The 23,214-nt window shown below is 42.9% G+C and overlaps 1 protein-coding gene across 1 annotated transcript in view; it reads left to right on the forward strand.

Annotated features, from left to right (window-relative positions):
- The window catches only part of LOC141567351 (butyrophilin-like protein 9), a 390,425-nt gene extending 371,025 nt beyond the window's left edge, over window positions 1-19,400 (forward strand). Inside the window, exons 5-9 of the mRNA XM_074314100.2 lie at window positions 12,778-12,798; window positions 13,668-13,688; window positions 13,919-13,945; window positions 16,182-16,208; window positions 17,091-19,400. Of these exons, the coding sequence (XP_074170201.2) occupies window positions 12,778-12,798; window positions 13,668-13,688; window positions 13,919-13,945; window positions 16,182-16,208; window positions 17,091-17,716 (722 nt within the window). The 3' untranslated portion in view covers window positions 17,717-19,400. The remainder of the gene's footprint in view (window positions 1-12,777; window positions 12,799-13,667; window positions 13,689-13,918; window positions 13,946-16,181; window positions 16,209-17,090) is intronic.
- The last annotated feature ends 3,814 nt before the right edge of the window (window positions 19,401-23,214 follow it).

Genomic DNA, 23,214 nt, shown 5'->3' on the forward strand with positions numbered 1-23,214 from the left:
TATGTCAATTATACCTCAATAAAGCTGTTTTCAAAAATAAACATGTCAACAACAATACCAAAAGAGAAACATGATTGGTCTCAGGGGTAGTATTTTCTGAACCACATCCTTTAGGTACCATCTTTACTCTTCAAAAAAAAAAAAAAGACTTTGAGACGTCATCAAAATGGCGGCGTGAGGTGAGCCTCTGTAAAGATCCCCTGGAATTTACAACGAATCGAAGAACAATAACTCCACAAAGGACTCCCTGCACAGCAGACAGGCAAGACGAAGAGGCACACTACCGAAGTCACCTACAGGTGGGAGATTCGTGTGAGTGGGGGGAGGAGGGAAGGGAGAAGTGCGGAGATGGAGCCGCGTGGACGCAGGACGCAGACCTAGCTCAGTGCTCCAAGCTCGCTGCTTCCCGGAACTACCGCAGCTGCGGGAGAGGAAGAACTCGGACTGCTAGGGCTCCGCTTATGGCCCACAGGGCTGAGGGTACAGCATATAACACGGCTGAACCCAACGCTCACGGCAGAGACCTCGGAGAACAGTGAGGGAAGAAGGCTGAAAACGGTGGTTTAAGCCCTCACTGCCAAGCAGAGAACGGAGCCTTAGGCACTGAGACTAGCCGCCCCCTCCTTAGCCTCTTAGAGCTCACCCCACCCCCACCTGCCCGGTGCTAGAAACAGAACAGTAGAAGTGTCAGATCAAAAGAATAGAATCTTTGCTGTTATAAGAACTGTGGACCGCAGACACAAATTCGCAGCCCAACTAGTTCCTGCAAAGAGGAGGGAGCTGCGGAAGCAGGACCGGCTGTGGTGGTGGTCGCTGCCATTGCTCTGGGCCACCTCTCACAACTCACCCTGCCCCTGGCCCCCCCATCAGGGCAGATCCCTGCAGGAGTAAACAGAACTGCTGAAACATATGGGCTCTGTATCTGGAGCTGCAAGAGCTTTGGAACATCAAAAGCTCTCTGCATACCGACCGGGATACTGTACCCTGTGACCTAGACGAACTATTAACAGAGGAGAAGCCCGTCACCCACAGAATCCCCCCATTCTGTGAGAAGCTGGAATAGTGCAGAGAAAACATAGCACTACCGTGTGGGAGAGGAAAAATAGTCTGCAGTAGGAGAAAAAATAAAACATTCTACCAACAAGTACAGAAAAACAAAAGAAAGACCTCTTCCTATCAACCAGTTGCAGAAGCCATTCCTGTAGATGGCTAGGAAAAGAAATAGTAAATCAGTAATTGCCATGAATAACCAAGGCAACAAGATAGCTCAGAAAGATAGTAAAAAGTCTCCAGAAAAGGCACTTAAAGATACAGAACTATGTGACTTAAATGACAGAGAATTCAAGATTTCAGTTCTGAAAAAACTCAACGACATACAACAAAACACATATAGGCAGTCAAATGAACTCAAAAACACAATCAAAGAACAGCATGAGCATTTTAGGAAAGAGATTGAAATTTTTAAAAAGAACCAAATAGAATTTCTGGAGATTAAGAACTCAATAGAAGAAATTAAGAATGAAATAACCAGCTTAGGTAGCAGAGTTGACCAGATGGAGGAAAGAATCAGTGACATCAAAGATAAAAACCTGGAAATGACACAGAAGGAAGAAGAAAGAGACTTGAGACTTAAAAGAAATGAAAGAACTCTACAAGAACTTTCTGACTCCATCAGAAAGAGCAATATAAGAATAATGGGCATACCAGAAGGAGAAGAAAGAGAGAAGAGAACAGAGAATATATTCAAACAAATTGTCGATGAGAACTTCCCAAACTTGTGGACAGAACTGGACCCTCGAATCCAAGAAGCAAATAGAACACCTAATTACCTCAATCCAAACAGGCCTTCTCTAAGGTACATTGTATTGAAGCTGTCTAAAATCAACGACAAAGAAAGAATCCTCAAGGCAGCCAGCGAAAAGAAGATGGTAACTTACAAAGGAAAGCCCATTAGATTATCATCAGATTTTTCAGCAGAAACTCTACAAGCCAGGAGGGAGTGGGACCAAATATTCAAACTATTGAAATAGAGAAATTATGAACCAAAAATAATATATCCAGCAAAGATATCCTTTAGATATGACGGAGGAATAAAGACCTTTCCAGACATACAGAAGCTGAGGGAATTCTCTAATACATGATCTGCACTACAAGAAATACTAAAGGAGGCTATTCGACCACCATCAACAGGGACAATTTGTAGCAACCAAAACATAAAAATGGGGAGAGTAAAGGCCTGAACCGGAATATGGGAATGGAGAAAGGAAGCGGGCTGAAGAAAATGGAATACTCTAAATATCAAACTTTCTTTACATAAACTTAAGTGTAACCACTCAAAAAAAATCTAGACTGAAATACATACTGTAATAAAAGAAGAAACAGAGGGAAACATCATAGAATACCACCACTCAGAAATAATAGACAACAACAAAAAGGCAAAGAAACAATGGAGACACAGCCTTACCAGAAAAGTAAAGACAGAATGACAGGAAATCCTCACATATCAATAATCTCCCTAAATGTAAATGGACTGAACTCACCAATAAAAAGGCACAGAGTAGCAGATTGGATCAAAAAATTAAACCCAACCATATGGTGTCTCAAGAGACACATCTCAGCTACAAGGACAAGCATAGACTCAAAGTGAAAGGCTGGAAATTGACATTACAAGCAAATGTTACCCAGAGAAAATCAGATGTAGCCATAATGATATCAGATGAAACAGACTTCAAGGTGAAAATGATAACAAGAGACAAAGATGGACATTTCATAATGGTGAAAGGGATTATACAACAAAAAAACATAACAGTCATCAATATTTATTCCCCCAATCAGGGAGCACCAAAATATACCAAGCAACTACTAACAGAACTAAAGGGAGAAATTGACCAAAACACAATTATACTAGGGGACTTAAATACATCATTGACAGCTATGGATAGATCATCCAAACAGAAAATAAATAACGAAATAGCAGCCCTAAATGACACATTAGATGAAATGGACATAATTGACATTTATAGAGCACTTCATCCTAAAACACCAGACTATACATTCTTTTCTAGTCTACATGGAACTTTCTCAAGGATAGACCATACATTGGGACGTAAAATCAGCCTCAGCAAATTTAAGAAGATTGAAATTATACCAAGCATATTCTCTGATCACAAGGCTTTGAAATTGGATATCAACTGCAAAAAGAAAGCGGGAAAAAACACAAATACATGGAGATTAAACAACATACTTTTAAAGAAGGACTGGGTGAAAGAAGAAATTAGAGGATAGATCAAAAGATACATAGAAACAAATGACAATGAAAATACATCCTACCAAAAATTTTGGGATGCAGTGAAAGCAGTTTTAAGAGGGAAATTTATCTCATTACAGGCCTATCTCAAGAAACAAGAAAAATCCCAAACAAATAGCCTCATGTTATACCTTAAAGAACTAGGAAAAGAAGAACAAGTGAAACCCAAGGTCAGCAGAAAAAAGGAAATAACAAAAATCAGAGCAGAACTAAATGAAATAGAGAACAAAAAGACAATAGAAATATTTATGTGACAAAGAGCTGATTCTTTGAAAAGATTAACAAAATTGACAAACCCTTGGCTAGATTCACTAAGATAAAAAGAGAGAAGACACTAATTAACAAAATCAGAAATGAAAAAGGGGAAGTTATCACGGATACCACAAAAACACAAAGGATCATCCAAGAATACTATGAGGACTATATGCCACCAAATTCAATAACCTAGAAGAAATGGACAAGTTCTGAGAAACATATAGCCTTCCAAGGCTGAACCATGAAGAACTGGAATATCTAAACAGACCGATCACCAGTAACGAAATTGAATCAGTCATCCAAAACCTTCCCAAAAGCAAAACTCCGGGACCAGATGGCTTCACTAGTGAATTCTACCAATCCTTCAAAGAGGATCTAATACCAATTCTGCTCAAACTCTTCCAAAAAATTGAAGAAGAGACAGTACTCCCTAACTCATTTTATGAGGCTAACATTACCCTGATACCAAAAGCTAGTAAGGACAGCACAAAAAAAGAAAACTACAGACCAATATCTCTGATGAATACCGATGCAAATATCCTAAATAAAATTCTAGCAAATCGAATACAACAATGCATTAAAAAGATTATTCATCACGACCAAGTGGGGTTCATCCCAGGGGCATTAGGATGGTTCAACATCCGCAAATACACCAATGTGATACATCACATAAACAAAATGAAGGATAAAAATCATATGATTATATCAATTGATGCAAAAAAAGCATTTGACAAGATACAACATCCATTTATGATTAAAACACTTAATAAAATAGGTATAGAAGGAAAATACCTCAACATAATAGAGGCCATATATTTCAAGCCCTCTGCTAATCTCATAATTAATGATGAAAAACTGAAGCCCTTTGCTCTACATTCAGGAACACGACAGGGCTGTCCCCTATCACCGCTGCTTTTCAACATAGTGTTGGAAGTCCTTGCCAGAGCAATCAGGCAAGAGAAAGAAATAAAAGGCATCCAAATTGGGAATGAAGAAGTTAAATTATCACTCTTTGCAGATGACATGATGCTGTGTATAGAAAACCCTAAAAACTCCACCAAAAAGCCATTAGAAACAATCAACGAACACAGTAAAGTTGCTGGCTACAAAATCAACATACAGAAGTCCACTGCTTTCCTATATACTAACAATGAAATCTCAGAAAAAGAAATACAAAAAACAATTCCTTTTGCAATTGCAGCCAAAAGAATAAATTACCTAGGAATAAACTTAACCAAGGATGTGAAAGACCTATATGCTGAAAACTATAAGACATTTTTGAAAGAAATTGAAGAAGACACAAAGAAATGGAAAGACATTCCGTGCTCATGGATTGGAAGAATCAACATAGTTAAAATGGCCATATTACCCAAAGCAATACACAGATTTAATGCAATCCCCATCAAAATCCCAATGGCAGTTTTTAAAGAAATAAAACAAAAAATCATTAGATTTGTTTGGAACCACAAAAGACCACGAATAGCCAAAGCAATCTTAACAAAAAAGAACAATAATGGAGGTATCACACTTCCTGACTTTGGCTTGTACTACAGGGCTACAATAATCAAAACAGCATGGTATTGGTAGAAAGCCAGACAAATAGACCAATGGAATAGAATTGAGAACTCAGAAATAAAACCACATAAATATGGACAGACCATTTTTGACAAGGAAGCTAAAAATCATACAATGGAGGAAAGAGAGCCTCTTCAATAAACAGTGCTGAGAACTGGATAACCACGTGCAAAAGAATGAAACTGGACTGCTGTTTGTCACCATGTACCAAAATTAATTCAAAATGGATCAAAGACTTAAGCATAAGACCTGATACAATAAACTGTATAGAAGAAAACACAGGTACTAAACTCATGGACCTTGGGTTCAAAGAGCATTTTATGAATTTGACTCCAAAGGCAATGGAAGTAAAAGCTAAAAAATGAATGGGACTATATGAAACTTAAAAGCATCTGCACAGCAAAAGAAACCGTCGACAAAATAAAGAGGCCAACAACTGAATGGGAGAAGATTTTTGCAAACAGTGCCTCTGATAAGGGGCTAATATCCAAAATATACAAGGAACTCATGCAACTCAATAACGAAAAAACAAACAACCCAATTGAAAAATGGGTTGAGGACCTGAGGAGACATTTCTCCAAAGAGGACATACAAATGTCAAATAGACGTATGAAAAAATGCTCCACATCACTACTCATCAGAGAAATGCAAATCAAAACCACAATGAGATATCACCTCACCCCTGTCAGAATGGCTATCATCAACAAGACAAATAGTAACAAGTGTTGGAGAGGCTGTGGAGAAAAAGGGACCCTCATACACTGTTGGTGGGAATGCAGACTGGTGCAGCCGTTATGGAAGGCAGTGTGGATGTTCCTCAAAAAATTACGAATAGAATTACCAAATGACCCAGCAATCCCATTTCTGGGTATCTACCCAAAAAATCTGAAAACATTTATACCTAAAGACACATGTGCTCCAATGTTCACTGTAGCTTTGTTTACGGTGGCCAAGACATGGAAGCAACCAAAATGTCCTTCGATAGATGAATGGATAAAGAAGTCGTGGTATATATACACAATGGAATACTATTCTGCGGTAAGAAAAGATGATATAGGAACATTTATGGCAACATGGATGGATCTTGAGAATATAATACTGAGCGAAATAAGTCAGACAGAAAAAGCAGAGAACCATGTGATTTCACTGATATGTGGTATATAAACCAAAAACAACAAAAGAACAAGACAAACAAATGAGAAACAGAAACTCATAGACAGACAATAGTTTAGTGTTTACCAGAGGGTAAGGGGAGTGGGGGGTGGGAGATGAGGGTAAGGGGGGTCAAATATATGATGATGGAAGGAGAACTGATTCTGGGTGGTGAACGCACAATGGGATTTATGGATGATGTAATACAGAATTGTACACCTGAAATCTATGTAATTTTGCTAACAATTGTCACCCCAATAAATTTAAAAAATAAATTAAAAAAAAAAGAATAAAATACCTAGGAATAAACTTCACCAAGGATGTGAAAGACCTATATGCTGAAAACTATAAGACATTTTTAAAAGAAATTGAATAAGACACAAAGAAATGGAAAGACATTCCGTGCTCATGGATTGGAAGAATCAACATAATTAAAATGGCCACATTACCCAAAGCAATATACAGATTTAATGCAATCCCCATCAAAATCCCAATGGCATTTTTTAAAGAAACAGAACAAAAAACAATCAGATTAGTTTAGAACCTCAAAAGACCGAATAGCCAAAGCAATCTTAAGAAAAAAGAACAATGCTGGAGATATCACACTCCCTGACTTAACTTGTACTACAGGGCAACATTAATCAATAGAGCATGGTATTGGCAGAAAAACAGACACGTAGACCAATGGAATGGAATTGAGAACTCAGAAAGAAAACCACATAAATAGAGACAAACAATTTTTGACAAAGAAGCAAAAATCATACAATGGAGAAAAGACAGCCTCTTCATTAAATGGTGCTGGGAGAATTGGAAAGCCACGTGCAAAACAATGAAACTGGCTTCTCTCTGTCACCATGCACAAAAGTTAATTCAAAATGGATCAAAGACTTAACATAAGACCTGAAACAATAAACTGCATAGAAGAAAACATAGGTACTAAACTTATGGACCTTGGGTTCAAAGAGCATTTTATGAACTTGACTCCAAAGGCAAGGGAAGTAAAGCTAAAATAAACGAATGGGACTATATCAAACTTAAAAGCTTCGGCACAGCAAAGGAAGCCATCGACAAAATAAAGAGGCCACCAACTGAATGGGAGAAGACTTTTGCAAACATTGCCTCCAATAAGGGGCTAATATCCAAAACATACAAGGATCTCATGCAACTCAACAACAAAACACAAACAACCTAATTGAAAAATGGGCAGAAGACCTGAGGAGACATTTCTCCAAAGAGGACATACAAATGGCAAATAGACATATGAAAAAATGCTCAACATCACTAATCATCAGAGAAATGCAAGTAAAACCCACAATGAGCTATCACCTCACCCCAGTCAGAATGGTTATCATCAACAAGACAAATAGTAACAAGTGTTGGAGAGGCTGTGGAGAAAAAGGAACCCTCATACACTGTTGGTGGGAATGCAGACTGGTGCAGCCGTTATGGAAGGCAGTGTGGAGGTTCTTCAAAAAATTAAGAATAGAATTACCATATGACCCAGCAATCCCTCTCCTGGGTATCTACCCAAAAAATCTGAAATCATTTATCTATAAAGACATGTGTGCTCCAATGTTCATTGCAGCTTTATTTACGGGTGCCAAGACATGGAAACAACCAAAATATCCTTCGATAGATGAATGGATAAAGAAGTCGTGGTATATATACACAATGGAATACTATTCGGCGGTAAGAAAAGATGAAATAGGTCCATTTTTGACAACATGGATGTATCTTGAGATTATAATGCTAAGAGAAATAAGTCAGACAGAAAAAGCAGAGAACCATATGATTTCACTGATATGTGGTTTGCAAACCAAAAACAACAAAAGAACAAGACAAACAAATGAGAAACAAAAGTTCATAGACACAGACAATAGTTTAGTGGTTACCAGAGGGAAGGGGGGATGAGAGTAGTAGATGAGGGTAAAGGGGATCAAATATAGGGTGATAGAAGGAGAACTGACACTGCGTTGTGAACACACAATGGGATTTATAGATGATGTAATACAGAATTGTACACCTGAAATCTATGTAACTTTACGAACAATTGTCACCCCAATAAACTTTAATTTAAAAAAAAGAAAGTGAATAAAAGAATTGTTTACAAAAAAAGACACACAAAGGGCCCTTTTACATATGGAAGGATGATCACTTTTACTCATAATGACCCAAAAGCTAATTATAGCTACACTGCAGTGTGTTACCTCTCAGACTGGCAAAACTTTGACCACACACTGTTGGTGGAGCCGTGGGAAACAGGTCCTCTGTTCTGTACCTTCTAGACAGAATTCAAAGTCACAAAGCTCCAGTACCAGTGAATTTGGCATAAGTTAGGAAGACTGTCTGTGTACCTACCTTTTGAGCAGCAATCTCAAATCTAAGAGTTTACCCTGAAGATACACCTTCCCCAGCTAACTATGAAAAACACACATGTGTAAGTCTAATATTTGTAGCATTATTTGTCATTGCAAATCACCAGAAACAATCTAAAGCTCAGATGCTGAGTGGTGCATACTATGCAGCTGAAAACAGAAGGAACAGCTCTGTGAACTGGTGTGGAGTGATTTCCAGGATGTTGTTAAGAGCAAAAGAGCCAGATGCGTAAGTGGTTCTCTACTATGTAAACTTTTGTGTGAGAAAGAAGGAGGAGCACTGCAAAAAAGTACCACAGAAGGGATAAACTAAGCTCATGAAATTACTTATCCAAGGAAGGGGGCTTCAAGGATAGAGAGGATGGAGAAAGGTATGGGGCTTTCCCGACATACATTTTTTACAGTGTTGGCATTTAAACCATATTAATGTTTTGCATATTCAAAATACAATGCTTGCTCCACAAGTGTGGGGTGATAAAGGGGTGCATATAGCACAGGCACTTGAGCTCTGGTGGAATCAAAACGGACGGAAGACAATCCATTGAAATTGGGGAGATGTTATTCTTCATCCAAGGGCACTGTCCCTTGCATACATGAGTAATGCCACTAGCCCTTCCTGGTTCAATGGTCCCCACTCTATATTTCCAAATGTTCCTCAGGGGTAGTACTGTCCCCACAAGCCACCACTGATTCAGACTGTCATTTTCAGTCCACAGTTGGAGGGCTGTGAGCACGCATGTGGTTTAGGAGCAGTCACAGTTCACAATGCCTAATGGGGACTGCAAATGATGAATGGTGGCTTGAACTTCACCCACAGCTTCTGAGAAGGAGCCTAATTTTTCCCACTGCTCCTGCCTCTCCCAGGGCTGGGTTTGGACCCTCAGATTTCACCTGAGGGTTTCAAGGAAGGAGGCATTCAGGTGAGGTATAGCTCCAGTGGCTGGTACCCCACGCCCAGGCTCATTGGAAAGACCATCGGGGGCAGTGCCTGCCTTCAGAGTTCGACGCCATTGTCCAGGATGCCCAGGGCCCGTTCAGTCTTGAAGCATCTGTGGTCGTCCAAGGGGGTGCCTACAGCAGTGTGTTCTGCTCTATCGAGAAGAAAGAATTTGTGATCCAAATAATAGGTCAGTGGGTACCGGCTCACCCTCATCTCCCTAGTCATCACATACACCATGTCCATTGTCCCAAAGGCAACCTATGAGGACATAACGGTATGGGGGTCTTGCTGTATATTGGGTAAGCTGAACTTGACATCTGAAAAGTCGGCAATTTGGATGTCAGAAACCTAATAAGAATACAACTGAAAACCCAAACAGTAAGCGGGGAAAGCACCAGAGAGCCAACATTACAAAACCATGAGCTAAATCCCGGAAACTACTTACTGAAGTTCATCATGAGAGCCCAAGTGTTCCTAAGGTCATCCCTGAAAAATATTTACTGAGTACCCAGAATGGGCCCCAAACCCCTGCCCTCAGATTCACATTCCAGTGGGGGAAACAGATGAACAAACGGTGAATTACATTGTGCAAGTACATTAGAAGCTGTTGGGTGCTATAGAGAATAAGGAAGCAAGGAAGAGAGCTGAGGCACCTTAGCAGGGTGTGGTGTGAATGTGGATTTAAAAGTGGTGGATTAGGGAAGTCAATTAGGCAATTTAGCTTTCAAAAGGTTTCACATATATCTAAAAAGGATAAGAAAAGATTTACACATTTTTTCAAAGGAAATGGTCCAAGAAAGGGGACAGGGTAAGTCTCTCTGCCTTTTTGTACCAGCAAAATTCCCAATTTTTTCCTCTTTATATTTGTGTTTATCCTTTCCAAAGGGCATGAGCCACATGGAGAGCTGTGAGGAAGACACTCAGGTAGTGGGAACAGCACTTACAAAGGCCCTGAGATGGGACCCTGTGTGGCTAATGTAGGAGCAGAAGGAGGTGGATGAGGCTGGAACAGGGATAAGGTCAAGGGTAGCAGGTCAGGGTGCCATCAGACGCTGAGCCTTTGCTCTTAAGCCCTAGATCACTACTTAGCAAACCATCTGTGGTGAAGGGCCAATCCATCATAGCCCAATATTTTTGTAGAAGACAATAAAAATGCACAGCTAGAAAACTGGGGCGGGGAAGGGAAGGAGAGGAACATTTTTAAGTGAAATAGCCAGACCCAAAAGGACAAATATTGTAGGGTTCCACTTATATGAGGTACCTAGAGTGGTCAATTCAAAGAGACAGAAATTAGAATAGAGGTTCCCAGGGACTGGGGGAGGGGAAAGGGGAGCTCGAGTTTAATGGGGACAGATTTCGTTGTGGGAAGACGAAAAAGTGCTGGTGGTGATTTTCACAACCACGTGCAGGCACTTGATGCCACTGAACGGTAAGCTTAAAAAGGGTTAAGGTGGTACATTTCATGTTGTACATTTACCATAATAAAAAGTATATCTTTTTAAAAGACTGAGATTAAAAAAAAACACATCATTTTTTTAAATAATTATCGCCGACTAAATTACTCAGTTGCCACAGCTTTTCTAAAGGGCTCCTCTCCATTTTTGCCCCTATATGTCTACCCTCTGGCCACTGTATGCTCCGTAGGGAACCTGGGGAGGAAAGAGGGAACTGCCAGTCAACCCTCACCCGGCTTCGCTATCAATTTTCCAAAGGTGTGTTGAGAAGTAGAAGCCAAGTGTTTGCAAGAAGCGGGGAGACGGCTTGTGAATTGGACAGTGCGGGCGGAGAGCAATAATTCACTGGGGTTGACCTTGGATTCTCATGTCCTGCAGATGCGGGACAAACGTGGGAAGAAGTAGCGGGAGGTCAGCGACTGGTCACAGAAGTTCTAAGCCGGGGGCGACGGTGGGGCCCATCCTCTCCTTTCGCATCCTTCGCAGCACTTCCCCTTTCTGCTGAGCAAATCCAAGTCCGGCGCTGTGCCTCGCTTTCCCACATTCGCCTGAGCGCTGCGCAGCCGCAGCCACGCCCATTTTACAGTGACTGTGGCGAGGCCCAGGAGGCTTAATGCGCCAGCCGGTCACTAGGAAGGTTTTCCAGCACACGGTGTCCAGAAAGTCTGTAACTTAGTGTTCAACGGATCCTAAATGGAGACAACTCTCCCTGGGTATTTTCCAGACTTATTTTTTACCCAGACCCTCTGTGGGGACAGAGTCCCAGAGAGCAGTTTCCTGCCTATGGGCCTCGCATGGGGAGGTGCTGGCTCAGGTAGTGAATGACCATCAACTGTGATTGGTTAGCCATCAGCAGTAACCGGTTAGCCAACTGGCTACTGATGTAACTGCAGAGCTCCATTGATTGGTTTGGTTGGTTGCAGGCAGAGAAATGAATGGCCCACTGTGGCTCCTTTGGCTACTACTGCGTATGTCTCCCCCAGCCTCCAGTGAGACTATAATGGTATGACTCCCCTACCGATGCTCCCTGGGTGTTCCTTTTTGGCCTAGGCTCATTCTGCGTTCTTATGTGGGGAGCGGGAGCTGAGACCCCCGCAGGCCACCCTGCAGGACACATGGCTCAGCCAACAGGGTCTCCCTCATGACACCCTCCCCATGGAAGAGAGCTTTCCTCGGGACTCTAGTGGGACTGCCGCTCCTCCTGGCACTCCTCACGGCGGTGGTGCTGAGCTTCTTTCACGAGCGACAGCGGACACAGGTACCCGCAGGCGTGGCCGAACTCCAGCACGGTCTCTGCCAGCAAAAAGGTGGTGGGGGTGGGGCTGGGAGCGGGCGTGGGACCCCCAGGAAGCGCACACCCACTCCGGCTCTCCGCCCTTCTTCCTTTCAGAAAAGCTGAAGGAGCAGGCGGAGAAGGTAAGCGAGGGGCGTGGGGCGCTCTCCGCCCTCACCTCTGAATAGCAGAAGCGGGGCGCTGGGGCCAGCAGGAGAGTGGGTCAGACCCCGGGGCCTTGGGAGCTGTGCAGAGAGAGGTGCCGCTGAGGATTGCGCTTCCGGCCCCCCACCCACCCACCCCCCCGACCTCGGAGGCCGCTCCCCCTGTGCATCCAGCCCAATCAGGTCCCCAGAACGCACGGGACCCAGTCTGTGCACTGTTGGGAAGTGAGGCCTCAGTGTTCATCCATCGAGATTTCCCTCTTTTCTTCGTTTCTTATCCAGGGAAACTCACAGCAGAGCTGGGTAAGTTCCGGGTGCCACGCCCACAGTGCTGGCTGTGGGCTAATGGGATTATCAGGGGGCACAGGGGGAGGAGGGCTTCAGTGACTTTACTCTCCCTTTGGAGAGCCATACATGGCAACTGCCTAAATTCTAAAACCATCCCCCTGTGCCTCCCACCTCTCCACTCCCACCAGCACTCTGAGTGAAGTTGCCAAGGAGGTCTGACCTCAGACCCCCTGGACAGACCCTCCCAACCCCTTCCCTGCCAATTATGCGATTTTTTACAATTCCACCCTTAAACGTTTACTCCCACTGGTTCACCTTCCTACTATATCCTCCTCTTTTTAATTCAAATACCACTGGACAGAGTGGCACCTATAATTTGCACTTACGTGAACATAGCATAAATATAGTATAGTCACAATTAGTGTTCAGTGTTGCCTTTCCCAGGAGCATTTACTTTTAAAAGAAAACATAGGGTGCAGAAATCAAAGGAATGCATTTCTTGTGGCAAATCATCAGTCTTGGCATCTGGCCAGGGGAAGTAATTGAGTGTGAGGTCCTCCCAGTCCTTTAAATAATGCCCACAGTAAGTGACCCTGAGGCTCAGGCAGGCTGTGCTCAGCGCCTGGGGCTCCATAGGACCTATGCCACCAGAAAGCTGGTGATTTCCGGGCAGACACCAGTAGCCCCTTCAAACCAGACCTGAGCCCTGGGATGAGGCTCCTCAGTGCCAAGACACTGCATGCTCCCCAACACTCACACATTGGATGGGATTGGGGTGAGCGGTGGTTTAAGACTAAGGAGCATCTTCCCAGTGGCCTGACTGCCTTAGGAAGGTGGTTCCACTAAGCGGAAAGCTGATGTTTTCTCCGTGTGTTCTGCTACAGGGAAGCTGCAGACAGAGCTTGGTAAGTGACCCCTCTTAGAGCTATTTCTTCTTGTCCACATTTTAGCATCTGCTTACCCATGCATGTTCTTCTCACTTCCCAGCCAGGTATGATTTCCACGCTGGACCCCTGCTGGCTGTGTGGGTGGCAGAAAAATGTCCAGGGGGCAGGGGTGGGTGTAAATGTGACATGTGAGCAGGGAAGCTGCAGGAGTCTGGTGTTCTAATTCTGTTTCTCCTTGGCTGCTTCAGACTGGAGAAGGGCTGAAGGCCAGGCTGGTGAGTGAAGCCTGTTTCCCCACCATGGTCCACTTTACATCTCAGCATCCCAGTCACTCCCCCTGATTAACCAACCACACTTCATTCTGGTTTATTTCACAGCTTCACTTGGCATGAATTAATCTATGTCACTGGTAGAGGTTATATTTGACTTTTGCTCTTTTATTGTCCTGAGATATAAGCGTACTGTAAACCATTGGTGCCAAATGCTGGCTGCACATAAGAATCCCCTAGGCTTCTGGTGCCCACACTCAAAGACTCTGACTTATAGGTCTGTGGTGGGCATCATACCCTCCCTATACGTAAAAATTTCTCCCTGTATCTCCCTCCATTCCCCCCCATAAAGCAACCAGTCTAACATCTATCTTTATATAGTGTATATGTTTTTGAAAAATGTGAATTTTTGCTTTGTGTACATGCATTTTAGTTTATGTAAATGACTCCTACAGACTTGTGCTAGTCCTGGCGTTTCTCACTCCTCACTGTGTTTTAACATCCATCCCACCCTGCATGTGTATCTGGTCTGTTTCTCCTTCCTGCTGTGTAGGACTCCATTTTAGAGAGCCACCCTCCTGGAGAGACAGCCAGCCTGCCTCTAAGTCCAAACCACCACAAACCACAACACAAACACCATCTGGCCCAGTGTGGAGATTTCTCTGGGCTGTATACCCAGGAGGGGAATTGCTGGTTCATGGGGTATGTCACTAAGTGAGGTAGAGGGATCCCCGAAGGCAGTGCCAGCATCCTGCCATTGGCACGGCATGGACACTCTAAGTGCCCACATCCCATGTGCGCCAGCCTTCTAAGTGTGCCAGTGTGTGGGGATACCTGATCCTCGTTGTGCTTTCAGTCTGCACTCTTAGCATTGAGGAGTTTGGGCATCTCTTATATGCTAGTTGGCTTTGGGGGCTTCCTCTTCTGAACATTGCCTGTTCTCAACCTTTGCCCATTTTTCATGTGGGGTTACTATCTTTTTCTTATTGATTCATAGTTCTTTATATATTAATCCCTCATTAGTATTAAATATTATGAATTCCTTTTTCTGGTCTGTCATCTGCTATTAGCTTTTTCCATGATGCCTTTTATTCAAAAGAAGTCATTCATTTTGATAAAATCTATTTCATTACGTTTTTACCTTATGGTCTGTTTTTGAAGTTTTCTTGAAGTAGGCCTTCCTCACACTTAGGTCTCAAAGACTGTCTTACACTTTCTTCCATTCACTTTATATGTGTAGGTCTTTAATGCATTTGAAATTCACTACTGTATGTGTTGTTGAGAATGTAGTGATTTTTTTTTCCATATAGAGTTGACTTTCCCAACACCATCTATTACACCATCTGTGATTGCCATTGATGTGTGTCACCTTTAGTGCATATTCAGTTCCCACATCTACATGGGTCTGTCTGGTGGCCACCTATTATGTCACCGTTTCTGAAAACTGTGGCTTCAATAGTACTTAAGTACAAGTTCTCCATTTCGACATCCTTTTTAAAGTTAATGGGCCTTTTAAAAATATACACTTTGGGATAAATTTATGAAGTTGCTTTTAAAAATCCAAAAAGATTTGCATAGGATTGCTTCGAATTTGTAGCTAAATTTAGAGAGAATCAACATCTTTATTGCACTAAGGTATTCTATGCAAGAGTTATATGTTTTTAAACTTCTACTCATTATTATCATGCAAAACTAGGGTTCAAAAGCCTTGTTGCAAATTTATGGAGCTCTCTTGTATTGCTTTTGGTATGCTGTGACTTAGTAATCAATCTCTGTCATAAACAGAACAGGATGAAATGAAGCAGAAATCCACTCAGAATGGCTCACGTTAAGATTGAAGGCAGGACAGGGTGTCTAGAGGAAATGTTAGGACAGGAGCCAGCCTCAGTTGGGCCTCCTGGGACCAAGCTGCCCGTCAGAGATTGAGGCTTTCTCTCCACCCTTCAGGGCACCCATGCTGCTTGTACTGGTTCTCTCTGTCCACATGCTCTGTTCTCCTGCAGTTCCCAGCACAACCTCAGCCTGCATGCAGCTTTGGTATAACCCAGCCCTGACACCAGCCCCCTACTCAATCCCAAATCCCTGGGAAAATGCCATGGTGGACCCAGATCATTCTGGACCCAAACCAGCTGTCATGGTTAGCATAGGGTCATTCCATTTGACCGTGTCCTTCATACATCTTGAGCCTTCCGCAGTTAGTGACTCAGCTCTCTGAGCCTCTTTTTCCTCTGTTTGGTTTCAGAGTGGAGAGCAGCCCAACAGTATGCAGGTAACTGGAGCCAAGAAACTCAGCCTTGGGTTAGCTAGATGTTAAACAAAGGAAGGTGGAGAGATCTGTGATTAGAGGAAGGGTCAGTCCTCCAGAAGCTAAATATGAACCTGCACACACAGACACACAAGTCCACTTGCAGGCATATGACATGACAGACAGGCCTGCAGATGCACACATGCACACATACATGCTTGAGTGCACACATTGACTCACGCATGTACGTATTTGTGTGCAGACACACGCACCCACAAGCACATAGTTTTCTGGGTTTTACTAGGTCTTTCAATCTGTCAGGAAGGCTGTTTGCAGAAGTGAATACACAGTTTGTACAGAACCTCTTAGATAGTCTGACAGGAGGGACCCTCTGGGTTTCCATCCATCAAATGGGTGTGTTTTGGGGGCTAGAGTGATGGAGTACCAGGCACTGAACTAGATGATCTCAGAGGTCCCCTTCAGTTTCAAAATCCTAAAATTGCTGTAAAACCAAAGCCCAGAGCTCATGTGATGCTCTCTAGGTCAGACCTGTGGTGAGACCAGCAGGTACTACCTCTAGCCCAGGGCTCCTTCCCTTTTGCTGGGACTTGAGAGAAGTGAGCCGGCCTCCAGCCCCAGGAGCCTACCTGTTTGCTATCTGCTCTCCATGGCACCTGGTATAGCAGGAACCTTCCAGTTCAGAAAGGAAATAGGATTCCTTTAATCACATTCAAATGCTGGGGAATGACTTGCAAGCCACTTGAGTCCAGGGGTGTTTTGGGGTGAGGCTGGGGTGAATATTCCACGGATTGCTCCACCTGAGGAACTAGAGCTTTTCCTATGGAGGAGGGTACAGGCAGGGCCTAGAACCATTGTCGGGGGCACCAACCCAGTGTGCCCGCGCAGTGGACGTGACCTTGGATCCGGCCTCTGCGTACCCCAGCCTGGAGGTCTCCCAGGATGGCAAGAGCGTGTCCTCCCGAGGGGTGGCGGGGGTTCCAGTGTCCCCAGGCGACCCGCAGCAGTTCACGGAGCAGACATGCGTGCTGAGCCGCGAGCGCTTCCAGGCCGGCCGCCACTACTGGGAGGTGGACGTGGGCCGGCGCAGCCACTGGTTCCTGGGGGCCTGCCTGGAGGCGGTGGCACACGCGGGGCCTGTGCGCTTGAGCCCGGCCTCCGGCTACTGGGTGATGGGGCTGTGGAATGGCTGCGAGTATTTCGTGCTGGATCCCGAGCGTGTGGCGCTCACCCTGCGCGTGCCACCCCGGCGCGTGGGCGTCTTCCTGGACTGCGAGGCCGGAAAGCTGGCCTTCTTCAACGTGTCCGACGGCTCCCACATCTTCTTCACCGACACTTTCTCGGGGCCGCTCTGTGCATACTTCAGGCCCCGAGCCCCCGGTGGCAGTGAACACTCGGGTCCGCTCACCATCTGCCCGTTGCGGGTTAGAGGGACATGGATCTCCGAAGAGAACAATGGTGACACCTGGGTACAGCCCTATGACTCCTCGGACCCCGCCCTGGGCCTGTGGTGAGGCGCTCTCCTGGCCACAGGGCTGGGTCCTGGGAAGCTTCCTCTAGGGTGGAGGAAGCACCCCCAAAATGTCAGCAGAGGACAGGCTCAGCACAACAGAACGGGGACAGAGAGAAGGGTTTGGCCTGTGTAGATGTGTATGTGTACGTGTATGGACATGATTTTCTTTAAGAAAAAGAGGCAATTCCATAGCTCTTCTGTGTGTATGATAGAATTTAGCAAATGAGTAAAAACGCATTGATGTTCCCGTGAGCCTGGATGTTCACTGTGGACCAGGAAACTGGAATGGGGAAAAGAAGGGAGAATCATGATTGGATTAAAGGTATCAACTGATTTGCATATTTATACATATACACACATATATAATATATTTTCTAGTTCTAAAAGATCTAGTAGCAATGTCACCTCATAAGCAGTGAGTTCACCTAGGGCTTATATCCCAGTTTTAAATATCAATTCCCGCTAACATGAACTTGGGAAATGGCTGATTCCAGAGCTTGGACAGAAAAAGCACAAGGTGAGACTGGACCTTCTTGTGCCATAAAGTACAAACGTGCTCAAAAACTGATGGGGACACAGCAGAAGGACATAGGAGCTAGGTTGACGAGGTTGTACCTACCTACTGTGGGACAATTTGAACATTAAAATGAATACTGACATTACAAAAATATACAGAATACAAAAGGTATAGAAAGGGGAAAGGAGAGAGGGAAAGACTGACTCTGAACTCATGGTTTCTACTATGTGTATCTAGATGGAAGACGGAACACATACGGGATGGATGGGTGGGTAGATGGACAGATGGATGGATGAGTGGGAATGCATACATATAGTTCCTAGTTCTGTCTGCTTTGACAATAACACCCCAGTACCAGCGAGCACAGCTAGCACCCAGCATTGTTTTTCGTACTATTTTCCATTAAATTGAACAAAGGCAACTTGGAGAAATGATCGACTCTGGGGCTGGGGCAGGGAAAACAGGACAGGTGTGATATTGTGATGATATATACATGTATATGTACATATAGATATATATACTCAGGGTGCCAAAAAAATGTATACACATGACTTGTAGTCTGTTGTCACGCAGCAGCCTACCCATCTGTCCCCTCGTACCTACCCCTAAAGAAAGGACAGTCTGTGAGATTAATCCTTTCAGGGACTTTGCTTCACCTTTGTGCTTACACCTTATGTCTCCCTGTTTGGCCCCAGGGGATGGCTGGTTAGCCAATGACAAGTAAGATTGCCCACAGGGTAGGGGTGGTTACAACTCAAGCCAGGCACAGCCGCGTGGGGACCAACAGGAGAATCCACAGGGTTGACAGAGTTGGGCATAGACCCCCACCTTCCCCCGGCTAAGGAGAGCTTCTCCCTTTGTGGCTGCATTCCTTCCCCACAACCTGCTTGGGAAGAGATTCAATGATGTAATAACATGAGTTCTCCATCTATCCATTTCAGTAAGTTTCAGCATAAAGGTTTTGTCCCTTGGGGAGGTACATCCTGAAACTGAGGGTTCTGCTGTTTGTAGGCAAGGGTAATTAGTTTGAATCAGTTTCTTAGTATAATGTGTGAAATTCACAGACCTTGGAGAAAACAATGTTGCTTGCTTTGTGTATCAATAAAAGCCTCCTGATTCGGGGCTCTCAGTTTTTTGAGGCTGTGAGTACCCTTGGCCCGTTTTGTAACTTTCTTGATTTCTGTTTCTTTCTGAACCCTTCTCCCCTTCTTGTTCGCTCACTGCCTTTGTTGCACTGGAGGCAACAGTATTCATCTCTTGTTGTTGGTATATAGTATTACAATTTTAATACACTTTTTTTCCTTTCTTACAGTGTGTATGCTTTGCTTTGGCACCCTCTGTATGTATTTGGTTTTGATCTAGATTCTGGCACAGAGATCCCAGACTCTTGGAATTTCCTAAGGAGAGTAATAAGGGTGTCTTTTCATGTTCATAACAAACACCTTTCAAACACCTGAGTTCATGTTAATGCCATGACTTTTGAAAGCCCCTGGTGATGGGGACTGGTTGCTTGGGGAACCAGCTAGTCATTAGAGTTGTAATTTAGCTCCACCCCCATCCCAACCTCAGGGAGGGCCTGGAGATTGAGCTATCTCACCAGTGGCCAACGATTTAATCAGTCATGCAAATGTATTAAAGCCTCCATAAAAATCCAAAAGGACTGAGTTCCGGAGCACCCAGTTTGGTGAACACTTGTAGATTCAGGGAGAGTGGCACTCAGAGAGACTATGGAAGCTCTGTGCCTGTCCCACACACCTTGTCCTGTGCATCTTTTCCATCTGGCTATTCCTGAGTTACATACTTTTATAATAAACTGGTAATCTAGTAAGCAAACCGTTTTTCCAGAGTTCTGTGAGCCTCACTAGTAAATTAATAGAACCCAAGTAGGGTGATTTAGGAATCTCCAATTTATAGCAGGTTGATCAGAAGCACAGGTAACAACTTGGACTTGCAATTGGTGTGTGAAGTGGGGGCAAGTCTGGTGGGACTGATCCCTTAAACTGAGGGATCTCATTCTATCTCTGGGTAAATAATGTCAAAATTGAGTTAGTAGCTTGGTGGTTTGGAAAAAACACATACTGAAAGGGTCTACTTCACCTTGTACCAGAAAGTAAGGAAGTGCTCAAAGAATGATGGGGAAATGTCAGTAGGACAGAAAAGTGAACTTACACCCCCACTGGCTAAATTTGAACATCAAAGTGTAATTAATGGCAGTAACAGATTTAAGTAAAATAAGAATCCAAGAGTTTACATATCTACATGGAGATATATATATATATATATATATATATATATATATATATATATACACACACACACAAATAAGTAAATATATTTATATATTATAAATATAAATGTAAATAATATAAATAATAAAAATAATATAATAAAACTAACTAAATAAAATAATATAATAATATAAATAATAATAAATATAAATAAAAAATGTATATATAAATAAGTAAATATTTATAAATAAATAAGGGAATAGGGAAAGCTACGAAAATACCCTACAATTGAAGTCTCAAAGTAACTCCCCCTCAAAATACTGATTCCTTATTAATTTAGAAGTGCAAAACACTTATCAATCAACTTCATAGTGGAACCTGGCAGACACCATCTTAACCAAGTAACAAAGTTAACATCACCAGATATTACATAAATTTACACCATGTGTCTCCTGATACAATGCAGTGAAAAGAACACAGCAGCATCACTTTTGAGGTGTTCCTTCCCCTAAAATTCACAAATCATGAGGAAGCCTCAGGCAAACTGGCTGATAGTCTTCAAAACTGTCAAGGTCATGAAAGACAAGACGAAATTAAGGATTGTTTCAGATTGAAGAGAATAAAGCAACATGAAAACTCAATGCAATAGCTGACCTGGATGGGATCCTGGGGCCATAAAAGACATTATTTGGAGAAAAAGAGATAATTGAAAAATGGCTCTGGATTATATTTTGGATAAATGATTTACTGATTTGATGTAAGAGAATGTATTTTAAGGAAATACACACTGAAGTATTAAGGGATAATGCTGTTTGAATAATACCTTATTCTCAAATGGTTCATTCAAAAACACAGTAATAGAGCGAGAGAGAGAGAATGATAAAGGAATGCAGTAGTATCTGATAGAAGTTCAATAACTAGCTTTCTGAAAAAAAGTCTGTAGCATTTGCTGATTCCCATGGTGGCCGATTTCAAGCTGCAGGTGTGACATCGCTGATGGAGTTGGGAAGAGATGTGCTCGATGAGGTCTCGCAAGACACCAGCGCCAACACACCACTGATTTTACGTGAGTCCACATAGGGCATTTGGCCATCTACTGTGATTTGTTTCTCTTAATCAAATTTTTGAGTTGATAAAAATATATTTGACCACATATTATGATAAAATTACAGGCTTATTAACATGCCATGTATAATAGTCAGAAAAGAGAAGTTTTATTTACTATAATCATTTGCATGCAAATATTTTGGGGTCCTACTCACAAATGTTTTTATGATAACATTAAAAGTATGTTCCTTAGCTGTATGCAACCATTACCATTCCTTTAAGATCATTTTTATGCAGTAAACAATAAAACATATAGCTTATACAAAGACAACATTAAATTAATTTTAAATAACCAATCGCTCCATCTATGCATTTTAAATATGGGAAGCCCAGCTTTCAGGTTGAAGGAATCGTGAACATTCAGCTATGTGTTTTGTGAACCATAAAGGCCGTGCTGGAGGCCACCCCGGAGACCAGACCACTCAGTGCAGACACTCATCTCCTTCCAGCTCCTGTCCCATGGCCTTCTGACAGTTTCTAAAAATAAGACATGATACATTTAGTTCTTCCCACTGTTCACATTTTCTATGCAGCTATCCCTCAGAGCTGCAACAGGTAAACACAGCTGTTAGGTGTGGATGCCAGTCCAGTGTACAAACACACCAGTGATGAGTCTGGTTGTGAACCTTCTGCTTGTGGCAGCCTGCAGACGGCTAAGGCACAAAGCCTGGCAGAGCAGAGAGAAGACCTTGACCTCTCTAGTGGGTGCTAGTCAAGTTATCATTGGTCCATGGGAATCTTACCTGGACAAAGATCCCCAAGACTGGGCACTACCACACATTTCTGAGGGGCCTGAAAATCAGTGCAACCATTTTGAAGTCAATTTTGGTAAAGTCAACCAATTTGTAAATATTATGAAGCCAACAATTCCCCTTCCAGGAATCTGTCCTACAGAAATAGTCACACCAGCACCTAGAGATACAGAGGATGCTCACTGCAGCGGTGTGAGAGCAGAGGTTGGAAACCACCTACTTGCTACTAGAAGTAGCAATGGGGTCCTATGGCACTATCAATTTTTATGGTGCACGTCAATTTTTACAGGGAGTGTGTGTTGCTTTTGGAATTAAAAATTAAGTAATGCTTTTCTTTCTGCCTCATGTCAGTGGGAAACAATCACAAAATCTTTTTTATTTTTCAATTAAAGTTTATTGGGGTGACAATTGTTAGTAAAGTTACATAGATCTCAGATGTACAATTCTGTATTACATCATCTATTACTCCCATTGTGTCACCACCCAGACTCAGTTCTCCTTCCATCACCATATATTTCATCCCCTTTACTCTGAACTACCACCCGCTCCTCCTTTACCCTCTGATAACCACTAAACTATTGTCTGTGTCTATGAGTTTCTGTTTCTCATTTGTTTGTCTTGTTCTTTTGTTGTTTTTGGTTTATATACCACATATCAGTGATATCATATGGTTCTCTGCTTTTTCTGTCTGACTTATTTCGCTCAGCATTACACTCTCAAGATCCATCCATGTTGTCACAAATGTTCCTATATCATGTTTTCTTACCGCCGAATAGTATTCCATTGTGTATATATACCACAACTTCTTTATCCATTCATTTATCGAAGGACATTTTGGTTGTTTCCATGTCTTGGCCACCGTAAACAAAGCTGCAATGAACATTGGAGCACACTT

Source organism: Rhinolophus sinicus, chromosome 5 (genome assembly GCF_057876585.1).
Source record: "Rhinolophus sinicus isolate RSI-liver-muscle chromosome 5, RSI-T2T, whole genome shotgun sequence".
Taxonomy (NCBI): domain Eukaryota; kingdom Metazoa; phylum Chordata; class Mammalia; order Chiroptera; family Rhinolophidae; genus Rhinolophus; species Rhinolophus sinicus.